We start from the raw sequence: 23,725 nt of genomic DNA on the forward strand, positions 1-23,725 counted from the left end.
AGGGAAGCCACGTGACACACAGTCTCCAAGTCCTTTGACCTCCTTCAGAGCCCCAGGAAGGAACAGCAGGGTACACCCTATGCTGGAATGTTGTCTGAGGGCGGTTCAGGGTGAATGGAATGTGGGGCTGATGCCATTATATTTGGTTCTATTTCCCTCTAGTGGTTGATCAACAGAGATTTCAGCTTCTAAGTACAAGTTCACATAACCTGAGATTATATCTGAACTCAGGGACGGAGCTGGGACATGCAGCACTAAATCCACCTGATTTCTCTCCTTGTTAATGAATATGGGAAGAGAGCCCAGAACACCATCCAGGACCCCAAGGCTTCTCAAACGCAAACACATTACTTCATCAACTGCTGAAATGCAACTTCCCCTGGGGGTTGAAACACAAGGTTTAATAACAATAGTAATAATACTTTTGAGTTTTGCTTCATGCTGGCATAGTTCTAAGTGTTTACAAGTATTAACTCATTTAATCTTCATAACAAACCCATGAGGTGGGCCTCATTATTTCCCATTTTACAGAAAAAAAGAGGGGGGCTAATGTTGATATTGGGCTTTCTGTTTTCGATACAAAAATAGTATTGTTGGTGGTAATTTCCTTGTCTGTCTTCAGTCATTCAATCAGCAAATACATATTGAATGCCTGGGCTCTCACTGAGACCCTGACCTGTGCTTTGTAATAACAGTATCAAGCACAGCCTTGATGATGCTCTGCACACTTTAATTGAGCCTCCCTGGCACCAGGAGCAGTGATGGCTGAGCTGGGGAGGGATCTTTAGCTGTAAGTGAAGGTTCTGCAGCTGGGAACTCCGGGAACCTATCAGTGCCTTCCTGGGGCACAAGGAAATAGGTAAGAGCAAAGAACACAGACGTGGTCATCCACAATAGGGTTGGATATACACACTGGTGCTAAAGCCTGTATGGGAAACTGTTGGTCTCCACAGCTAATAATGGTTTCGGTTCAATTGACAGCCAATGCAGTAATCAGAGTGAGAGTCATCATTGACCCAGAGTGGGGGGTGGGGGTTGCCATCCCAAAGTACTCCCAAAGGCCATCTTTTCTGCCACTGACTCCTGTATTTGGCAGGTCAATCCTGACAGGTTTGTTGCCACCAACATCAGGGACTGTCCTCATCGGGGGAAGGGACATTGAAACCAGCCTGGATGCAGTCCGGCAGAGTCTTGGCATGTGTCCACAGCACAACATCCTGTTCCACCAGTAAGTAGAGCAAGAATTGAGATCATCTCCATGCCTTACTCTCCCCTGCCCCACCCCCCCAACACACATGCTCTCTAGAGATGAGCTCAAGGATGCCCGTTCTGGGGGCAGCAGGCAGTGTTCTTGTTTGATTTCCCCATGTTCAAGGTCCTTTGACCCTCAAAGTCTTTGTATCCCTCAGAAAGTCAGGCTATGCCTCTGGCACTGAAGCTGAGGTCTATGCCCTCAGAAGAGTAATTTCCCCTGCTCTCTGGCAGGGTGGTCCATCCTGGCGCCCCTTGTTAAGCCCTGAAATATTCCCTCTCAGGGACCAAGAGAGGAGACCATTGTTCCTTTTCTCTCTTAAGCCAGGCACTAAAAACTGACTTTTCAGGAGGCTTTTCACTTGCTTCCCCCTCCCAGACTTTTATTTATTATTTTAAAAGTTATATTGTAATTAGAGAAAGGAAGGAAAGAAATATAAATAGAATGGGGCACCTGATGGCTCAGTCAATGAAGCATCTGACTTTGGCTCAAGTCATGATCTCATGGCTTGTGGGTTCGAACCCCACATTGGGCTCTGTGCTAACAACTCAGAGCCTGGAGCCTGCTTCGGATTCTGTGTTTCCCTCTCTTCCCACTTGGTCTCTGTCTCTACTTCTCTCAAAAATAAACAAACATTAAAAAAAAAAACTTTTAAAAAAAGAAGAAAGTGGAAGTGACCTGTAATTTCACCATCCAGAAATAACTACTGTTAACGCCTTGCAGAACTTCTCCTATGCAAGCATATATACGTATATGTTTTTAATTACAAAGGAGAGTAAAACTCTGCACACAATTTTGTAACCTGCCATTTTTAAATGCAGTTTTTTTTTCCACTCAGGATATCATGAACCTTTTTTTCACGTCATGATATATTCTTCTATGAAATAATTTTTTTGTTTATGTACTATACTATGGTATAAATGTACCGTCCTCTCTTTTTATTTGCACATTCTGTTTTTTGTTTCACTTTTTGTATTATGAACAGCACCACAATGATCATTTGATTGTTAAAACTTTGTGCTCAGCCTTAATTCTTTCGATAAGGTAACTCATTAGAGGTGCAATCCCTGAGCCCGTTGCCTTTCTCATTGCCCTGTCCCCATAGCCTCACCGTGGCTGAACACATCCTGTTCTACGCCCAGCTGAAAGGGAAGTCCTGGGAGGAGGCCCAGCTGGAGATGGAAGCCATGTTGGAGGACACAGGCCTCCACCACAAAAGGAGCGAAGAAGCTCAGGATCTCTCAGGTGCTCGGTATTGGAAAAAGACAGGACTCCAGATGGCAAATCCATTGTCTTCCAGGACACAGGGCCCTGGCAGAGGGGGAAGCTTATGGCAGACCTCCTAAGAGGTGGAAGACTTCTATAATGTTATTCTATGTACCTTAGAGCACCCCATCTCTGGATCATTTCCCACATGGAACCCTATCTTAGAACAGCCTGAGCTATATTGGTTCTAATGTTTATGTGTTTGGACTAAAATGTGAGAACAACTTTCAAATGGTCTTTTTTAAAAACAAAAATTTTTTAAATGTTTATTTATTTTGAGGGAGAGAGAAACAGAGTGTGAGCAGGGGAGGGACAGAGAGAGACACACACACAGAATCCCAAGCAGGCTCCAGGCTCTGAGCTGTCAGCACAGAGTTGGATGCAAGGCTTGAACTCAAAATGAACCATGAAATCATGACCTGAGCTGAAGTCGGATGCTTAACCGACTAAGCCACCCAGGTGCCCCAGTCTTCAAATGGTCTTATCCATTTCTGCATTTCTTGCCTTTTCTGCATTTAAAGAGGACACCACTAGGTTTGAACACTGTAGAAACATCTAAGGAGGCAGCATCAAGCTACTGCTTGTCTTAAGGTACCCCTTCCCCTTATGCCACAGCCCTGGGCCTTTCTCTTCCCATCCTCCACAGCCCTCACGAACCTCTTACCTTGTGCCTACCTCTAGGTGGCATGCAGAGGAAGCTGTCTGTTGCCATCGCCTTTGTGGGAGGTGCCAAGGTGATTATTCTGGATGAGCCTACCTCTGGGGTGGACCCCTATTCAAGACGCTCAATTTGGGACCTGCTTCTGAAGTATCGCTCAGGTAATGGCCACTGCTCGGTGCCCTGTGTCCTCACTGAAGCTCTATCTGTGATCCGCACTCTCATTCCTGGCGCTCTGTAGCTGAGTCTAGTTAACAGCCCTAACTACACTCTGATGGGGCTTTAGCAGCCACTCAGGGAAATCTAAGTTCCAGTGGAAGCCTCCTGAAATTATATATTTTACACAAATATAAACCGAAGTCACTGATAGAGCAGCCTACTTCCCAAAATATTCTAAAATGTCCTCTCAACCTGCAGCCCTTCTGTCTGGAACAATGCACGCAGCTCCATACAAAACTCCTGTTTGACTAAGAAGACCCAGGTCACATGCAGACATCCAGGGAGCTCCACAGCGGTCAGATGATCACTCAAGACCAGGTGTGAGGGTGGCATGCGCACTACTCCGTAGGACCACTGCAGATATCAGGGCAGTGTCTCAAAATGGGACCTTCCTTCCTGTATCCCAGCACCTTCCAATCAGAGGGTGCAGATCCAGAAAGACAACAAGCAGAGCTCAGAGTGCTAATGAATAGGACAGCCTGGCTCAATCCCATGGTCAGTTTGCCATCCTGGAATCCTCATTACGGTTTTCTTTTAATGACATCTCCCATTGACTTTAAAGGATGTGTATGTTCTTTGCAAAGATAATAAGTGCAGTGCTTAATGCTCCAGAGAATATGCATGTGGAACTCAATAGATGCCGACTACTATAATATATATGTCCCATACTTGGTGACTATTTAATCAGGTCCAATGCCAGGTGAAGAGATACTGTATGTGACAATTGTTTACAACATGCAGGATGCCATAACGTGTTGACTGTTGTCACTGTTATTCCAGTATTTCGACTTTGCCACAGAATACTTGTTTTTATTTATCAACTTTCAGTTTTTATGCCCAAGTAACAGGGAGGTTACTCCACATCCTCTCCCACCCACCCTTGCCCACGCCCGCCTGGTGATCCCCCTGACCCCTGCCCTTGCAGGCAGAACCATCATCATGTCCACCCATCACATGGATGAGGCTGATCTCCTCGGGGACCGCATCGCCATCATTTCCCGGGGAAAGCTCTATTGCTCGGGCACCCCACTCTTCCTGAAGAACTGCTTTGGCACAGGCTTCTACTTAACTTTGGTGCGCAAGATGAAAACCATCCAGAGCCAAAAAACAGGCCTTGAGGTATGTGTCTGCCCAAGGAAAGGGTCCATTTTGGGTGGGCAGAAATGTGCAGTGTGGTGCTGCCATGCCAGACATCTCTACCCAAATCAGGCTCCAGTGATCACAACCTCTTTGTTTCTGAGACAATTTGCAGATTTTGAAAAATGGACATTCCAAACCCTTCTACAGAGATCCTTTACCTAGATTAAACTAGTTTTAAATAACCTGAGATTATTGTACTCCAGAGTCCTAAACTACACCACGGTGTGCTGCACGCAGAAGTGTCTCGTCTACAACGTTACATAGTTTGAAGGAGAGTGGTTGTTTAAGCTTCCTGTTTTTTATTCTGACATTTATGTTCCCTAATTAAACCCAAAGTCCACAGGTAAATGAAAGCTAAGAAAAGGATTTCTTGAGAACTATAACCTGAAAATGATGAAGCCAAACAATACCAATTAGCAGAGACCCCTTCCACATATCGGGAGATGAGGTTCAGGTCTGGGTAGCAAGGTGGACAAACTGGGTCATCCTAGGTAAATTCCTTAATTCCTCATCATCATTGGTTTCTTTGCATGCAGAAAATGAAACTGGTTATTGCTGCTTCTGCTTGTCAGGGATGGGGTGAAGATAAATGAGATAAAGCATCATGAATGCGCTCTGGACTCCTTGTGAATAGTCACTGCTCACATTTGAGTTGTTCCGATTATCATTCTGTAGCATTTCCTATGTCGCTGCCTCTAGGCTTTCCTGTACTAGGTGAGTTTCCATGGTCCAGCGTGCATCCATGGGGAGGGAGGAGCACAGCGTCTCACACAGGCAGACCTACAGCTGTCATATTACAATGACAAGCCAAAGGTGTCCTTTGAGGCTCTACCACTCTCTGTGCCTAAGTCACACACTGACCAGGATAAAATCAAATAACCACACCCTCAGAACACTCACACTAAGCAGTACATTCAAATGGTGACCAAAAGAAGTCTGTTGATCACTGTGGTGGCCAGAAACAAATGAGGCATGGTGGTGACAGCAGTCAACATCAGGAAGATGTTACCATTCAAGTGACTGCACCCTGTCTGTTGTAGGAGACCTGCAGCTGTGCATCTCAGGGTTTCTCTACCGGGTGTCCAGCCCACATAGATGAGAGAAATCTGGAACAAGTCTTGGATGGTAAGGAGCGGGGCAGGCTGTATCTTGGTTCTTGTCTGGCGATCCTCTCTTGGTGCTGTTGGGTATGTCCTGTTGTCATAGGTTTTAATGGAAGTAAAGAGAACACTCTGTGTACTTCTCAAGCCCATGCTCATGCACTTGCTCATCTTTTCCTTTGGCCTCCCTTCTCCTCCATTCTCAGAGGAACTTGAAAAGTCTTGGGCCTAAGGGTCTCCTCCCTTAAATGAGAAATACAGTCTTTGTTCACTCCTTGCCCTGACCCGTGTTAAGCCTCCCTTCCTGGGTCCTCCTGCCCTGGCTGCAGTGGCATTACTTAGTGTCTGAGGAGGGCTTCTCTAGGTGCCAGGTAGGGCCCTTTGGTGAGGGCATGGTGACACACAGTCTCATAGTGAACTGTTCCAGAGAGTCAGATTGCATGGACTGGATGCCGAGTCACACATCGCTGTCACACTCCAGACCTTCCTCTCGGTGTCCCAGCTTCCTGGCAGTTCCATTGAGTTAGGACTCATGAACACTCACCAGGGGCACTCCACCTGCAGGGAGAGGCGGGAGGGAGGCTCTCACGGTAAGCACTCACCTCACAGGATCTGACCTGGAGGAGCCAGCGTTTTGCCAGCATCTCTCGCTCTTCTCCATGAAGGCCCACTTCCATCCACCTTCTGGGGTGTCTTTGCAAATGGAATCCCACACACCCCATATCCCTAAGAGGGGGCAAAATTCATCCTGTATACTGACCCACGCTAATGACAGGTGGGAGTAGGGGAATCTGCTTATCAAAGAAAAAACTTTTTCTTTTTAGCACAATTTTTTTCTAAATCTGAGGAATTTACTGACTGAAATCTGATAAAACAGGAAAACTAGACACTATTTATATTCCGTGCTTGAAAGTTGAGGGGAAATGTCCAGGTTTGCCTCACATTCCCTCTCTCGCCCACTGTGCGCTGACAGGACTGCAGTGAACATGAACACATCCTTTCAGATGCTAGCTCGGTGCTTGCCCTCACCTGCCTGCTGTGGGTCTCTCCCTGCTTTCTGAAGCTTCTCCCAGGAGGAATCTTGGTCAAGACATTGATAGGTTTTAATAAACCAGTGCAGTGGCACACAAAATCAAGCTGGAAACAGGGACTTCTGGCTGGAGTAATGTTTTTATATTCCTTTATTTCTAAATTAACATTTATTTTCTTTGACTAGAAGAGGGATGCTGTGAATGGTAGGAAGCGCAGTAAGCTGTTGTGCCCCAAGGCTGAGGAGGAAGACCATTCCGTTCCCTGGTTAGCCCCTTGAAGGAGGACCCGCAGCTGAGCGCCGCACACACTCACCGCCTGCCTCTCTCTGCCAGGCTCTGTGAGCCCTGCTGCCCTCCAGGACTGCCTCTGGAAGGCGGACACAGATGACTAAGACACAATTCCTGGGAATCCAGCAGCTTCGGGCTTGATTTCCTTCCTCAGAGAACAATGAACATGACCCCTGGAGAGCTGTTAGGGCAAAGCTGCTTCCTCACACAAGGAGCCCTCCAGCCCTTGTGTGAAGTCATCCTAGAGCTAAAGACAATTGAGTCTACTTTACGAATTTGACATAAATCAAGACTTCCAGTCCAGGTAGCCAGAAGGACATGGGTTGAAAGCCATAAAATCCTTCCACATGAGTCATTTTTAGAACAAAGAAAGCAAAGAACCTACTGGGTGACCCTCACTGAGAGGTCTGCTTTCAGAAGTGCATAAGAGGGGCGCCTGGGTGGCTCAGTCAGTTGAGTATCCGGCTTCAGCCCAGGTCATGATCTCACAGTCTGTAGGTTCAAGCCCCACATCGGGCTCTGTGCTGACAGCTAGCTCAAAGCCTGGAGTCTGCTTCAGAGTCTGTGTCTCCCTCTCTCTCTATTCCTCCCCCCACTCAGTCTCTGTTTTTCTCTCTCTCTCAAAAATAAAAATAAAGATATAAAAGAACAAAAAATGTTTTAAAATTTTAAAAAAGTGCACGAGAGCTGGGTTCTGAGTCCCTACAATCTCTCTCCCCTTGACCTCCTTCTCAAGATAATAGGGAACTGTCTCTTCACATACATGCTTTAAATCTTTTTAATTAGATTTTTGATGTTCAAGTAATATACATGCTCCTGCATAAAATTCAGTTCTGACTGTATGAGAGTGTCAGGGAAATACTTGTCCCTGGACACGTCCTCATGCCCCATGTTGTGACGCCACACTTCCCCTCAGCCCCAGCCTGACTCCACAGCTTCTTGATCCCTTTCTGCATTTCCTGAGATGAAGGCTTTATGGTTTGTTTGTTTGTTTGTTTGTTTATTCATTTGAGGAGGCAGGTGCAGTCCTAAGTGAAATGGTGCATTTCTTCAAAAAGTTAGAGCAGGCATGGTTGTGAGATTTAGGGGAAGAGTTCTCACCCGGCTTGCTCGCCAGTTCCAGGTGTGCATCTTACATAAGTCACCTGTAGCTTGGGCCGGACCCGGATGGTGAAAGCAGCTTTGACTTAACCTTCAGGCTTGTGGCGAATAAGAATGAACAATAACAATGATAAGAGCTTTCTTACTAGCCGTGATATTCCTGATAACAAAAGCAGCTGATGCTTACCTTGGCACCAGGTACACCATTCTAAGTGTTTTATGTACATGAACTCACCCAGTCCTCATAAATAACAGTAAAGTGGGTGACTGCCATGATTTTCCTCCTTGCACAGATGAAAAACCTAGGGTATGACCTGCCTGATGTTACGTAGCTTATAAGGGACAGACCATTTGAAAAAAGAAAACTGGGAGGGGGTGTCACATGACCCCCCAAGCTTGCCCAGCTAGTTAGTGGGGAGTGCTTTTGCTTACATCTCCTTCTCCCTCTCAGGGCCCTTCACTGGGCCAACTAGGCTAAAACCGGATGGGCTGAAGCTTCGGTCCTATGCGAGGGTCATGACTGAGGAATGAAGTGCCCCTTCCCCAAATGGGAAGAAAGGGGATGTAAGCAAGCTCATAGCCTCCCGGGTTCTGGAAAACAGAGTTGCTAGCAGTCTCTTTTCCTGTCCTAGGGGATGTGAATGAGCTGACAGATATGGTCCAGCACCATGTTCCAGAGGCAAAGCTGGTGGAATGCATTGGTCAAGAACTTATCTTCCTTCTTCCAAATAAGAATTTCAAGCAGAGAGCATATGCCAGCCTTTTCAGAGAGCTCGAGGAGACACTGGCCGACCTGGGGCTCAGCAGCTTTGGAATTTCTGATACTCCCCTAGAAGAGGTAAGGGCAGAGATTCTAGCTGGTTCCTGTCAGGTAGCAGGAAAGGTGGCTCTTTGCAAACGTCTAACACTAGGGGAAGTTTTATAAAGGCAGAAAGCCATAATTCAGCAGCCAAGCATAACAACTATCTTCATTTTAGGCTCACTTCCTCATACCTTTGTCCATACAGAAACATGTTTTACGTAGTCGTGGTCACTGTGTGCATACACTTTTACGTTTCTAGAAAATTGTGTTCTTAGATAAATTGTGATGTATTTTCTTGCCATTTTGAAGCAGTACCCAACAAAGTTGAGCTTGAGTCAGACTTTTTTCTGAGAATGGAATGCCTAAACCAAATTTTCTCTTTTTTCTTTCTTGACAGATTTTTCTGAAGGTCACAGAAGATTCTGATTCAGGCCCCCTGTTTGCTGGTATGCAGCTTGTTCCCTCCCCATACTCCCCAAGCTCTATATTGAAAATCTAAGGGAAAACTCATGAAACAACAAAGCAGGCAAATACTCCTCCATAGTATTTATCTGACCCCCACCCCCAACAATACACATTTTGCATTCTTGGCCCCTTTAAATGACAAAGCAATACAAACGGAATTAGGTCTGGGTGCAAAAACTCTAGATGAATCAGGACCCTTAAGGAAGTCGGCCTGGGAGCTTCCTCACCCCCAAGTTTCTCATCCCACTTTCTGGTCTCCTATACCTGCCATATCACCAGGCCCCTGATTCACCCCTGTCTGCATGAGTGACAGCCCCCAGAGTCCCTAGAGATAATGATGACAGTTTGCCATCTGGGATCTTCTTTTTGAGATAGAAAATTATTCTGAGCCTTCATTTAGTGCCCTATGGAACTTTGAAACTGTGGGGACCATAATTTGTGTGAATTTGGGGGTCTGTCTTCTACATGTATGAGCCTGGACACCAATTAGCTCTTTCTGTGATTTCTACTAAAGCCCCAGAGCCACACAGAGCATTCATGAGTGCACTTTACAGTGGAGGTGGAGGGCAGGGAGATGGGTACGCAGGAGGGACTGCGTGCACAGCACCGGCTGCTCCCGACAGCATTATAGGCGTCCATCCACACCGATAAAATCCTCGATATGGCTCCTCTCTCTCCTTTTTGTTTTCCTCTCTCCCGCTCATGGGCAAAGCTGAATGGCCATTCTCCTTTGCTGCCTTGGGCTCCCATGGTTGGCTACCTCTCTCTACCCAGTGTAGCATATCACAGTATTTTCCTGGGCAAAGGCATTTCCTCCCCGTGAAGTTTCTGATAATGTGAGATAATGTGGTTTTCATCTTGCTTCATAAGTGGTCCCAAAAGTCTGTTTATCAGCTATGCCTAGAACTAACCAGTGGTCAGATATGCCAGCCCAAATGTGCTCCCGGACCCAGGTAGGTCATGTGGCAGCCAGAAGAGGTGGGCATCCTGGCAGGGTGGGGAAGGAAGGCAGTCCTGGGGGGAGGGTGGGAGTGGCTCACCACAGGGCCCAGGTCCTCTTTTCAGCTTTGCAGACATAGAAACAATTCTCACTCAAAGGCAAAGACTTACATTAACCAAGACCAGAATGAAAATATGCAAGTTTATGTCAGAAGCTATGATGGATTCAAGAGTTGAGGCCTTTTATCTACACAGAATACTCTTTAATAAATAGGTCTTCTCAGAAGAATAAATTACACATCAGAAGACTGGTCAGCCTGAGCATAGACTAGGATGTTCCAATGAGACATGCAGGGGTAGAGGTTAAGAGTGTAGCTTCTAGAATAAGGCAGATCTCCATAATTTGTTAACTGAGGGGCTTTGGGTAAATATTTAGCCTCTTTGTACCTCAGTTTCCTTATCTACAAGATGGGATTAATGACAATATCCACCTTTTAAGATTGTTGAGAGAATTAAATGAGTTAATACATGCCAAGTTTTAACACAATATGTGATTTCTGATTAAGATTTAGCAACCCTCATCTCAACATTTACAAATTATCTTTAACACAAACTTGTTTAGCCCTTTATACTTCAGGGAGCTCATAACATCCATTGTTTCAATGGTCATTATAATCTTGTGAGGATGCTAAAGCACAGATTAGCCCCACTTGGGGGAAACTGAGCTCACACAGATTGATGACTTGCCTTAAAATCGCACAGGTTTCTGAGTCTTATTCCCTGGTTTAACTCTCAAACCTAGGACCCTTAATTCCACACTCTCACTGCCTGCCATTTCCAGATCGCTAAATACATTGTTTTTAATTGGCTCAGTTTTAGAGGATGGTATTTTCTGATCATGTCTCCAAAATCTGAAGGAACTTGTCTACTGGAGAAACAAGTTGCATGGTACCAAAAGGGTCAGTGCTACTTCTGAAAGTGGGGCTCACAGCCAGTGACCACTAGAGGGCAGTGGAAAGCCAGGGACAGACATGATTCTGATACCCTCAGCTGGCGCCCTCAGCCCTGGCCTGAACAGTGGGCTCCAGTCTGGATTGGGCGTCAGAGAGCAGAGCTCATGGGATAGGCATGAGGAGAGGCAGCACGAATCCCGCCAGAGGAGGGCCAACCACAGCAGACATCCGACCTGAGCCCTGATCAGGAAAAACGGGGAGAACTGGGGCTTCAGCACCAGGTCGTCAGTGAGCCTGCAGAAGCCAGGATGCTGCATTGCAGGTGCAATGTGTGTTAGCTGAACGGATGACTGGGCTGACCCAACTCCCTTTGCAGCTGCCCTCATCCTGGGGGATTTCAGGAGGGTTAAGAAAGCAGCTGGCGACCAATGTCCAACAACATGTTCTACAAATGAATCTTAATCATTGATGATAGGGATGCCTCGGTGCCTCAGTTGGTAGAACATCTGATTTCAGCTCAGTAACGATCTAGCGGTTCATGAGTTTGAGCCCCACATGAGGCTCTGTGCTGATAGCTGGGAACCTGGAGCCTGCTTCAGATTCTGTCTGTCTCTCTGCCCCTCCCCTGCCTCTCAAAAATAAACATTAAAACAATGTTTTTAAATCAGTGATGATAAACTATAGCTTCAACATAACTAGTGACTTGCAGTGAATAGTTTTTAAAGCACATTCTCATGTGTTAGCTCATTTAATCTTCATAACAACCCTGTGAAATGTTTTCATTTTCATTTTACAGATGAGAAAGCCCAGATTCAGACAGGGTGAGTCACTTAGCTCAAACCCGGTTCTCCTAACCCTAGTTCATTAGTCTTTCCACAACTTCTCAGTGGCCTCCAAGAATTTAGAAAGAACCAAGCCAGCTCTTAAATCCACAGGTTACACATGACTATATGTTGCTGTTTAAAGATTCATATAATAAAAAAAGGCTGAAATCACTCTTCACTCTCAGCGCCCCCGCCCCCACCCTTTGTCCAGCTCCACTGCTGGAGTGGTAACTTCTCTAACAGTTGGCGGGTATCTGTCAGAGGCTTGCAGTTACATATGTGTGCATGTGTATGTGTGTATAAGATACGTTGTGTGGTATATGATAAATGTGCTCCCTAACATAAATGTGATCTTATTACACATATCGTTCTGCAACTTCAATTATTTTACTCGTTATACATAGACCTCTCTGTCAATGCATTTGTATCTATCCTCTTCTCTTTAGCTACTATGGAGAATTTTTAAAGGACTTCAGCTGATTCTGTCAATAGGTGATTTACACTAAAGAATACATTTTTTTAAAAGTTTATTTATTTTGAGAAGGGGGAGAGGCAGAGAGAAAGAGAATCCCAATTAGGCTCAACGCTCAGCACAGAGCCGGACACAGGGCTTAATCTCACAACTGTGAGATCACAACCTAAACCAATACCAAGAGTTGGACGCTCAACTGACTGAGTCATGCACACACCTCAAAAATAGAATTGTATTTTATTTTAAATAGACTCCATACCCAATGTGGGGGCTTAAACTCATAACCCTGAATTTTAAGAGTCGCATGTTCTACTGAATAAACCAGCTAGGGGCCCCCAAAAATAGAATTTGTAAAATTTATTGATGTACTTGGACTGATACTTTTTGCTGATTTAAATTTTGTTTAATGTTTTATTTATTTTTGAGAAAGAGAGAAACAGAGTGCGAGTGGGGGAAGGGCAGAGAGAGAGAGAGGGAGACACAGGGTCTAAAGCAGGCTGCAGGCCCTGAACTGTCAACACAGAGCCCCACGTGGAGCTAGGACTCACGAACTGCAAAGTCATGACCTGAGCGTAAGTCAGAGGCTTAACTGGCCAAGCTATCCAGGTGCCCCTCTTGCTGATTTAAATGAAAGGAAAAGGAGTGTAATGAGAAAAAATATGGCTTGTGGGAGCCAGACCCTGTGAGTATTTTTCTAAATTATTAATTCAGTCTTCCAAATCAGGTGGCGCGCCACAGAAAAGAGAAAACGCCAGCGTCGGACACCCTAGAGAGAAGGCCAGAAGGCTTCCCCTGGACTCCAATGGCGGCTCTGCGGAGCCAGCGCCACCCCCAGAGGGCCAACCTTCCTCGGAGCCAGAGACGCACAGCCGGCTCAACACAGGCACACAGCTCCTTGTGCAACATATGCAGGCTTTGCTGGTCAAGCGGTTCCACCACACTGCTCGCAGCCACAAGGACTTCCTGGCCCAGGTATTCCCTTAGGCCCTTGCTTGTGCGTGGTTGCCAGTGGCCCAAGCCTGCCTGCCGCTACCCGCCTTTCCCTCCTCTCCTTGGCTTTCTCCTGCACATGAGTTCAACCACAGCAGTGAGCACCCTCTTTAGGTTCTGTTGGCTTTCTTTGCTCCTTGTCAGCCTTTATTTTGGCTCTTAGTAACATGATTCTTCCTAAGTTTTTAACCTCACGTAGCAGAGAAAATACAGTAATAGTGAATATGAAGATTGTTTTTATTTTTATAGCAAACGATGAAGTCATATTTTCTTTCGTTTTTGCAATTACCCTTGATATCAAAGTCATTGGCCTCTTTTTTCTTTTTATTATTTTTTTAACTTTTTAATTTTAATTCCAGTATTATTAACCTACAGTTATATTTGTATCACTGTTATATATATTATATCATATAGTGATTCAGCCAATTTTATACATTCCTCAGTGGTCGTCATGACAAGTTCCCTCCTCAGTCCCCATCATCTGTTTCACTCATCCTCCACCACCCACCCCGCCTTTGGTAATCATCAGGCTGTTCTCTGTAGTTAAGAGTCTGTTTCTTGGTTTGTCTCTCTTTTTTTCCCCTCTGCTCATTTGTCTTGTTTATTTAATTCCACATATGAGTGAAATCATATGGTGTTTGTCTTTCTTGGGCTGACTTATTTTACTTAGCATAATACTCTCTAGTTCCATCTGTGTCATTGCAGATGGCAAGATTTCATTGTTTCTTATGGCTGAGTAATGTTGCATTGTCTACATATACCACATCTTCTTTATACGTTCATCTGTCGGTGGACATTTGAGCTGCTTCCATAGTTTGGCAGTTATAAATAGTACTGCAATAAACATAGGGGTGCATGAATCCTTTGAATTAGTGTTTTTGTATTTTGGGATAAATACCCAGTAGTGTGATTACTGGATCATAAGGTAGTTCGATTTTTAACTTTCTGAGGAACCTCCATACTATTTTCCACAGTGGCTGCACCAGTTTGCATTCCCCAGAAAAAGGGTTCCTTTTTCTCCACATCCTTGCCAACACTTGTTATTTCTTGTGTTTTTATTATAATTATTCTGACTATATGACTGGTATGAGATGATATCTTGTTGATTTGCATTTCCCTGATTGTAAGTGATGATGAGCATCTTTTCATGTGTCTTTTGGCCATCTGGATGTCTTCCTTAGAGAAATGTCTGTTCATGTCTTCTGCCTATTTTTAATTGGATTATTTGGTTTTTGTGAGTTGAGTTATATCACTTCTTTATATTTTTTGGATGCTAACCCTTTATAGGCTATGTCCTTTGCAAATATCTTCTCTCATTCCATAGGTTACCTTTAGTTTAGTTGATTGTTTCCTTTGCTGTGCAGAAGCTTTTTATTTTGATGTAGTTTCAATAGTTTATTTTTACTTTTATCTTCCATGCCTCAGGAGACATATCTAGAAAAGCATTGCTATGTCTGATGTCAGAGAAATTACTGCCTCTGCTCTGTTCTAGGATTTTTATGGTTTCAGGTTTCAAATTTAGTTCTCTTCTCCATTTTGAGTTTATTTTTGTGTATGGTATAGGAAAGTGGTCCAGTTTTCCCAATACCATTTGTTGAAGAGACTTTTTCCCATTTATTCTTCTTTCATTCTTTGTCAAAGATTAATTGACCATATAATTGTGGGTTTATTTCTGTGTTTTCTTTTGTGTTTCATTGATCTGTATGTCTGTTTTTGGGCTGGTATCATATTGTTTTGATTACTACAGGTTTGTAATATAACTTGCAGTCTGGAATTGTGATACCTCCAGTTCTGTTTTTTCTTTTTCAAAATTTCTTTGACTGTTTAGGGTCTTTTGTGGTTCCCTACAAATTTTACAATTGTTCATTCTAGTTCTGTGGAAAATGCCGTTATTTTGATAGGGATCACATTCAATCTGTAGATTGGGCACTCCTTTTTTTCTTTTTATACTTTTTATTCAGCTATGGAAACTCTAGTTCACCTCTGGTTGAACATTGGCCTGCTTCAGTTGCTCAGTATTGGTCTACCTCAGCCATTCTTAAGTGGCCACCAGAACATTCTGTTTTCTCCTACACATTCTTGCCTTTGTACATCTTCCCTTATAATATTCCCCAGAAGCCTGACCTTCTTTGCCAGGGGCCCAGTTATGACGCTGCAGGATGTTTAAAACAATCAGTGTGTATGTGTGTTTGTGTGTGTGTGGGGGGGGTGTTTTTAACATACCACAGCCCACGTTGCCATGTTTATTTTCTGACAGATTGTGCTCCCAGCCACTTTCGTGTTTTTGGCTCTGATGCTTACCATCATCGTCCCTCCCTTTGGTGAATATCCTGCTTTGATCCTTCACCCCTGGATGTATGGGCAACAGTACACTTTCTTCAGGTGCATAGACTCATCCCTAAAGGTCATCATTCACTCCCATAGGTTGTGGGCTCCCAGGTCAGACTGCTTGGTGGGACCTTCACCTTTTCACTCTCTGGGACAGCGGCTAATATGGTAGGGGTCCTTGGACTGCCCACCAAAAGGAAGTTAGTGTACCTGCCACTTGGAAATGGTGATCCTAAGTGAACAACCAGGACTGCCAAGAGTAAGGAAAGAGAAAGTAAAGGTTGGGTGAGTGGGTTGAACCCACTTTTTTGAGGCACAGACATGATATGTCATCAGATCACTGGGCATGTTTGAGTAGCACACTCCCTTCTTGGGAGACCTATGACCACTCCTAGGCAGCATTCCGTGGCTTGTGTGTGTGCCCGGTATGTAGCAGCTATTCAGTAAACACTTGTCAAGTTGCTTGTTGGCTGCTTTGTCCCTTTGTCCCTGTCTAGTTTGGACCAGCAGGGCAGTGAGCAACTTGCAGCACTTGCAGACGTCCTCCTGAACAAGCCAGGCTTTGGCAACCGCTGCCTGAAGGAAGAGTGGCTTCCGTAAGTCCCTGACCCCTGTCCTACCATTGCCAGCTGCCCCCAGGGAGCAGGACACTGATGGTGGGGTCCCGGGATGGCGGCTTGGCAGAAGCTCCACCTCAGTGCAGCCCTCTGTTACATGGGTGCTTCTGTACCCCTCACCATCCCCCAGCCTCTCCTTCAACACCCCTGTGCAAGGGTGTCACCACCTCTTAAACCCCTGCATCACTGGGCAGTTCTGAATTTCTATAATTCTCAATGTAGAAAGTTCCATACTTAGCTGACATATGCTTCACAGTTACTTGAAAGGAATCTGAACAGAGAAAGGAGGGAGATGGAGGATGTGCTATTGTTTAGTTGGACTTAGAATGGCATTAATTACATGAATGGCCAACTTTCAATTATTGCTCTAAGTATAGAGAAGGGAGTTATAGAGGGCAATTGAAATCCACCAAGAATCCTACAATATAAATATAATTTTAACTGCTTCTCTTATTCAGTATTTTTCAGAGCTATAGGTAAGGGCCAAAATAGACTAATTTCAAACTCCTCTTTTATTTGTTCTGTTTCTCAACAGCTAGAGGTGCCAGAAGGAAGAAAGGAGATAAAACAGTCCACAAAGTAGATAATTATCACCCAGCCCCACACCTAGTCAATCAACAAGATTCTAGTCTTGAATTTTTTTGAGCAGAAACTAACCTCCCAAGAATAGAAGAAAATGCATGGGTCTTATGAGAAACAGGGAAGGCTAAGGAGAGGGTTGGGCATTATCTCTCATTTTTAGGGATTTTTTTTTATCAACTGGAGCTGCTTGTGAAATATTTTCTTGCCTTCCATGAGGGAGTACCCCTGTGGCAATTCAACCCCCTGGAAGACTCCTCCCGTGTCTCTGAACATCACCCACCTGTTCCAGAAGCAGAAATGGACACCAGACAACCCCTCGCCTTCCTGCAGGTGCAGCACCAGAGAGAAGCTCACCATGCTCCCTGAGTGCCCGGAGGGCGCAGGGGGGCTCCCGCCCCCTCAGGTACCTTGACCCTCCACAGGAAACAGGGGCCCCGAGTCTGCCTACAACAGCAGGGATTAGAGAAAATACATTGTGCCTCCTGAGTTTCTAGCCAACTAACAGTTCAAAATGACAGCTGAGTGAAGAGCCAGGGGAGTCCCAGGGTCCTTTCGGAGGGATACCAAAGGACTCCATCCAGCTGACTAGAAAAGTATCCAGTAGCTTCATTTTCCACCAAGCACTGCCTCTTCAATCTAGTAAAAAAAACTTTAAGCATTGAAAAAATATACAAGTCATGTATGCTCATTACAAAAAGATTAGAAAATACCATTAAGTCAGAAGAAAAAAATCATCTTATAATTGGAGATAGCCAATAACATTTGCTTTTTATCCATCCAAACAGGATTATAACCTGATCAAAATGCTGTTTCAAAACCTGCTATTTTCACCTAAAAATCTATCATGAACGTATGTTCATGTCAGTAATATCCACTTACATCATTGTTTTTAATGCCTGCATACTATCCCTCTGTTTCCATCTATTTTATTTAACCTCTGATTGAACATGTGAGTTTCAGTTTTTTCCATTATAAGCAATGTCATAGTGTCCATTCAAATGCATATGTATTTGCACTCTTGTTAACAACCTAGTTAAGAAGTTTGCCATGTGCTGTGTAACTAACATGCGTACACATGCATGCATATGCACACACACACACAGCCACCTATGCTTTTCTCTGAGTAGCATCCTCTCTTGGGAGTTCTGAATCCCTTAATGTGTCACAGTGAGCCCTTCCCAGGAGTTTCAGAGACCGTGAAAGGGGCCAGAGGAGTCTCACTCTGTGTTCAGTTGCTAACAAGCGCCCCAGCTGACTTGCACAGAACTGGGCCCTGTGTGACCCTCTCTAATGACTTGCCAGTAACTAACAATTCCCTGAGAATCATAGTGTATCGTACTGGTACGAGCACTGGTGTTGGCATCAGAGAGCCCTGGGTGGTTACTCGGCCTTTCTGAGCCTTAATTTCCTCACTTATATATTAAAGGGAACTCCCCATTTCATAGCATTATTATGAGACTTCAATGAAATATTGTGGGTAAAGAAACTGTATTGCTTAGAATTAGGCTCAACTCTAGGGGCACTGGGGTGGCTCAGTCAGTTGAGTGTCCAACTTCAGCTCAGGTCATGATTTCATGGTCTGTGAGTTCAAGCCCTGAGTTGGGCTCTGTGCTGACAGCTCAGAGCCTGGATCCTACTTCAGATTCTATTCCATCCTCTCTCTCTCTGCCCCTCCTCTGTTCACACACACTCTCTCTGTCTCTGTCTCTGTCTGTCTCTCTCTCTCTCAGAAATAAATAAGCATTAAAAAAAATTTTTAAAGAATTAGACTCATCTCAATTGATGACAACCTTAAAATAGGATAAAATAAGAGGCACTTTGTTTCTTTCTCATGGAACGTTTATGCAGGTGGTCCTTGACATTGTGTTTTGTTGCTGCTCTGTTGTAAACATTGTAAACGCACCTCAGCCTCCCTGGTCAAGACGGCAGAACCTACTTCTCTGGCATCAGAATAGAAGAAGTGATGTGAAGAGAGGGCAGTGTGCAAATACACCATCTTTTAAGAAAGATTACCAGAAGCTACCACACTGCACGTTCTCTTGTACATGATTAGCCACAACTGAACATAAAGTCAGTCTGGGAACTATCACCTTTATTTGGGGTGGCCTTGGGTAACCAAGATAAAAGTATGTTACCATGGCCTACAAGATAAAAGTATGTTACCATGGTTCCCAGCAGTCTGGGAACTATCGCCTTTATTTGGGGTGGCCTTGGGTAACCAAGATAAAAGTATGTTGCCATGGCCATAGCATCAGTCACAGCGTCGGCTTATCAACGGTTCTGTTGTGAGCATCCACCTTTCTCTTTTGTTATATGCTAAAAGCATATACCTTTATATTTCTCAAGCAATATGTTTTCCCTTTGAATCACAGCTCAGCCACTGTAGCATCATAGAGATTCTGGAGGAGGGAATCAGGGAGCTTGCCCCAATTCTCTGTACCCTAAGAGAAAGTTTTAATTCTGTTAGGATTACTGAGGGACCCTACACCTGTTTCCACTCAGGTACATCCAGCGTCAGGACATTGAGGCTAAGACACTGGATTTCAAGTCCTTGGCTGGGAAGACAGGGAAAGAAGACCAAGCATAGCTGTGTGAGGTTTCATTTCCTGAGGAATCCTACCTTTAAGCTGCTCGCCTAGCTTAGGAACTTTTTTCCAGTAGTTAGTCCTTGGTACCTGGGCAGGGTGGGATTTAACAGACCACCATAGCAGGAGTCTTGGAAAAAGACGAGCCAGTTCCTGTGATTCTTTTTTTGTCAGCCCTGCATTTCTTCACTATCATTAATGCTTCTCTTGGGAACAAAATTGAATCTCAGGCATTTGCACAGGAGGTGTCACACATATACACACATTTATATCCACTCACCCTGCTCATTCAAACACACTCTCCTATTCAGCCTGGAATAAGGCCAAAGGGAATGGGCTTCACTCAGAGGTAGTAAATTGTGCACATCAGGAAAACAGGATGGTGATGCATCCTGGGTCCCTTGCTGCCCTAACATTCTTTGAATGGTGGTAGGTTCTGAGATGGAAGTGCTCCATCCCTGACTTCTAGAATGTACAGAGATCAAGTTGTAGGAGTATTTTATTTGGCAGAATGTAAAAAAAAAATCACAAATTACCAGGCACCAGCGATTGTTCCAGCCCAGATTCTACCAGGGTAGCTTGGTCCCCTTGGTGAGAATGCAGGGTGAGAGAGTGAACATAGCAGGGCTGTGGAGACAGACAGCTGTAGATTCAGATCCTAGACCAACCAACTACCAGTTCTGTAACCTGGTGCAAGTTAGCTGCGCTTTCTGGACCTCAGTTTCTCTGGTTGTAAATTAGAGCAACAATTTCTCTTTCATAAGAGTATAAGGATTAAGGGAGACAGTGTATATAGAGCAATGCCTGTGCAATGCCTGGCACACAGTAAGTGGTCAGTAGATGCTAGTTCTCCTAGCATTCAAGGAACCAAGTGAAGAAAGTGAATTGAAGGGAGTAAAATGGGAAAGAAAGTGTATAAAAATAAAAAGAAAGGTATGTGATGGTATATGTGATGTGTTTTTAATGCCACCAAAAATACCCTTAGCTACATCTGGGCAGTGCCCCTGACACCCCAGGATCCTGATTGACTAGAAACTGAACACTATGTAGACCCAAATGTAAAGGAATATTGCCACCTGGTGGCCAAATTCATGAGCTTTTTGAATCCTCTACAGTCAAAATAAGCTCCAGTTCTAGATGTATTTTGAAATATATTACTACAATCTGTAAATTGTAAGGCACTGTTTGACTTCTTTCATTCGTGTCACAGATTTATTGTTTCAGCTACATTCCAGGTACTATTCTGAGTGCTGGGGATGCCACAGAGAAAGCCCCTGCTCGTATAGGATTTTTATCTTACAGGGAGGTAACAAAAACAAGCAGATCAATAGAAGAGAAAAATTTCAGGCAGAGAATGCAGATGTGAAGATAATACAGCAGTAGGTTATGATCGAGAATGAATAGAAATAGAAAATACTTCTCTGAGGAGAAAAATGTAGGCTGATACTTGAATGAGGATGAGCTAGCCACGTAAGGTTGTCCAGGCAGAGCAAAGCAGGCAGAAGGCACTGCCCGATGCAAAGCGACCTCAGGAATGAGGAGTGTGCGCCGGGGAAGCAGGAAAGATAGGTAGGGAGGGTGAGGAGCAAGGCGAGTGGAGGCAGAGGGCCTCAGAGGGCAGGTCAGGGCTGGATCGTGAGGCCATGGCAGCCCTGGGAGTGATCCTCCGAGGACCCTAGGGGTTTGGAGTATGGAAAGCATGGAGTGGGGTATTTTGACTTATATTTTTAGAGCTCAGTCTGGCTGCTGGGTAGAAAATGGATTCGGAAGGCCAGGGTGGAATGAGAGAGTCCAATCTGGAAGTTTGTGTTGAGGTCCAGGTGAGTTCTGAGGGGAGGCTTGGCTGAGGGTGATAGCCTGGAACTGGAGGACTGGGGATCCAGTAGACACCTGTTCTGGAGTGGGAGCTATTCTGTCTTGAAAATGGACTGGAGAAAAGAGAGGGATCAAGGATGACTCCCACTCTTAATTGTGGGAACTAGGCACTTGCCAGGGTTTTATTTAGTATTTTCCCAGCAGCTGAGTCCATAAATAATTTTTGGAGAACAATAAGCCTCAGATTCCAAGGTTATTAACACGGATGTCTCACTGCCTCAGAGAATGCAGCACAGCACTGAAATTCTACAAGACCTTACAAACAGGAACATCTCCGACTTCTTGGTAAAAACATATCCTGTTCTTATACGAAGCAGGTAAGAAGAGATTCTTTCATACTTTTTCTCCTGGCTTCCCATAGAAAATATTAACTGGAGACAGAAGATAATTTATTCTTGCAATGTATCACTTATCAGGGCAGCAGAAAATTTTCTTTTCCCTGATTTGAGGGCCTCATCCAACTGAAGAAACAATTGAGACATATACAAGTAAAATGGAATTTAGGATTAATTTTGTTTTTTTGTTTGTTTTACTTAGGCCAAGCAGTCTTAAAGTGTAACCCGTGCACCATTAAAAGTAACATAAGGAAGCATAGAGTTTATCCAGTGATGCAGCCTCCTGTTCTAACTAGTTAGGAAAGAGAGACCACATTTAGAGGGAGAGTAGAGAAGTAAAAGTAGAGGAAAGGAGTGAAGCAAGAGGGAAAGTAAGGAGCAAGGAGATGAAAGGAAGAAATCAGACCAACATAAGGACAAGGCAGTGGGATGGCAGCATGTGAGCAAGCCCACAGGTTGGCCAGGTTAACTGCACCTGGTCACACGTGAGCTGCAAGTGAACAGCTCCGCCGCCTTAGTATGCCAGCAAGCTCTTCTGTTCTTATCAGGCTCCCCCCTGCAATGGGGGTGCCTCCTTCCAGCAGCCCCTGATAGCAGAGCTCCACAAGAGCAGGCTCTAGAACGAGGGTCAAAGGAAACCCTAAGCTGGTCCCTGTGTGCTCTGGGGCCTTAAAACATACTGATATTAGTAGTGCGTTCATTTGCTTCCTCTACCAAACCCTGAACAAGGGATAAATGGGCTCCGTTAACTAGAACACACTGCTGGCGGTGAGAGCTGCTGCTGAGAGGGCAGTGCCAAGCCGGCAGTTAGCGAAATGGAAAGGCCATCCAAGCACAAAAATTAAGAGCAGAGTGCATAGAATGGATTCAATACTGCAATAAACAACAACCATTACAAACTTTATTCTCAGCAACAAATTTTTGCAATATGGAATTTGGGATTTTATGCTTAATGACCATGATAGTTTCTGGGCCTGAACCTGAATCTGCTCATTTCTTGTCTTATAATTTTACCCCTGATTGGCTGGTAGTCAGTCTTGTAACTTTGGGCTTGGACTAATCAGAACTTTTCCCAAGTGTGCAGGTAATTATAAGTCTTATTTATGGAGGATGGGAGATGGGAGGGCAGCAGCCTTCTCTCTCTACTGGTATAGTGGTTGCCATATTTCCTGGGTCCAGATGGTCTGACAAATGACCTGACCACAGGGCCACTCAGAGGGCCTAGCATGCAGGATGTGACTTGGACAGCCAGTGGCAAAGTACTGTCCTTCCTCCGCCTGTGTATATGAGTCCGGCCCAGGGGCTGGGGGGGGCTTCCACATTTTTGGATATCAGGAAATGCAAAACTGCCCTGGAAGGCTGAGCCGCCCCAGTGAGTGTTTAGAAAGGAAAGTTAACACTACTGCCTTACTTAACGGTATTCATCCTATGATTTGTTTTGGCTTTCAGCTTAAAGAGCAAATTCTGGGTCAATGAACAGAGGTAAGAAACCGTTTTTGTAAGAAATTAATATCTCAGATTGATCCATCTAAAATAATTGCACATAAAAAAAAAACCCACACCTCAAAGCCATGTGGGCTGTTCTGTATGTACTCAGGAATTCACAAGACACATCCTGAAGCATGTGTGGCTATGATTCCCTAAACCCAGAAGGTGCTCAGCAGTAGATCTCGGAGGATCTATATGGGAGGTGGTGTATCCTGAGGAGGAGTTCCAGAGCATTCTCACTCGGAGGGGGTTCTAAAACTTCACAAGGATAACAGTGAAGAAGACTGCAGTGAGAGGACCTAACCTGAGCCCTGCCACTTTTTGGCCCCTCCCCTTCAAGCCCTGGGGAGTCTGCCCCAAATGTCCCAGAAACAGGGACTCACCCTGTTTCTGGGACATTTGGAGGCTCAGATGA

General features: G+C 44.7%; 1 protein-coding gene across 1 annotated transcript in view; it reads left to right on the forward strand.

Moving 5' to 3' along the window:
- ABCA4 (ATP binding cassette subfamily A member 4) overlaps positions 1-23,725 on the forward strand; it is a 130,669-nt gene that overhangs the window by 74,627 nt on the left and 32,317 nt on the right. The window contains exons 20-32 of the mRNA XM_029947198.1: positions 1,097-1,228; positions 2,358-2,497; positions 3,200-3,337; positions 4,321-4,514; positions 5,576-5,660; positions 8,688-8,893; positions 9,255-9,303; positions 13,235-13,482; positions 15,758-15,882; positions 16,326-16,424; positions 17,244-17,430; positions 21,710-21,804; positions 23,272-23,304. Of these exons, the coding sequence (XP_029803058.1) occupies positions 1,097-1,228; positions 2,358-2,497; positions 3,200-3,337; positions 4,321-4,514; positions 5,576-5,660; positions 8,688-8,893; positions 9,255-9,303; positions 13,235-13,482; positions 15,758-15,882; positions 16,326-16,424; positions 17,244-17,430; positions 21,710-21,804; positions 23,272-23,304 (1,731 nt within the window). The remainder of the gene's footprint in view (positions 1-1,096; positions 1,229-2,357; positions 2,498-3,199; positions 3,338-4,320; positions 4,515-5,575; positions 5,661-8,687; positions 8,894-9,254; positions 9,304-13,234; positions 13,483-15,757; positions 15,883-16,325; positions 16,425-17,243; positions 17,431-21,709; positions 21,805-23,271; positions 23,305-23,725) is intronic.

This window comes from Suricata suricatta, chromosome 8, assembly GCF_006229205.1.
Source record: "Suricata suricatta isolate VVHF042 chromosome 8, meerkat_22Aug2017_6uvM2_HiC, whole genome shotgun sequence".
Lineage (NCBI taxonomy): Eukaryota > Metazoa > Chordata > Mammalia > Carnivora > Herpestidae > Suricata > Suricata suricatta.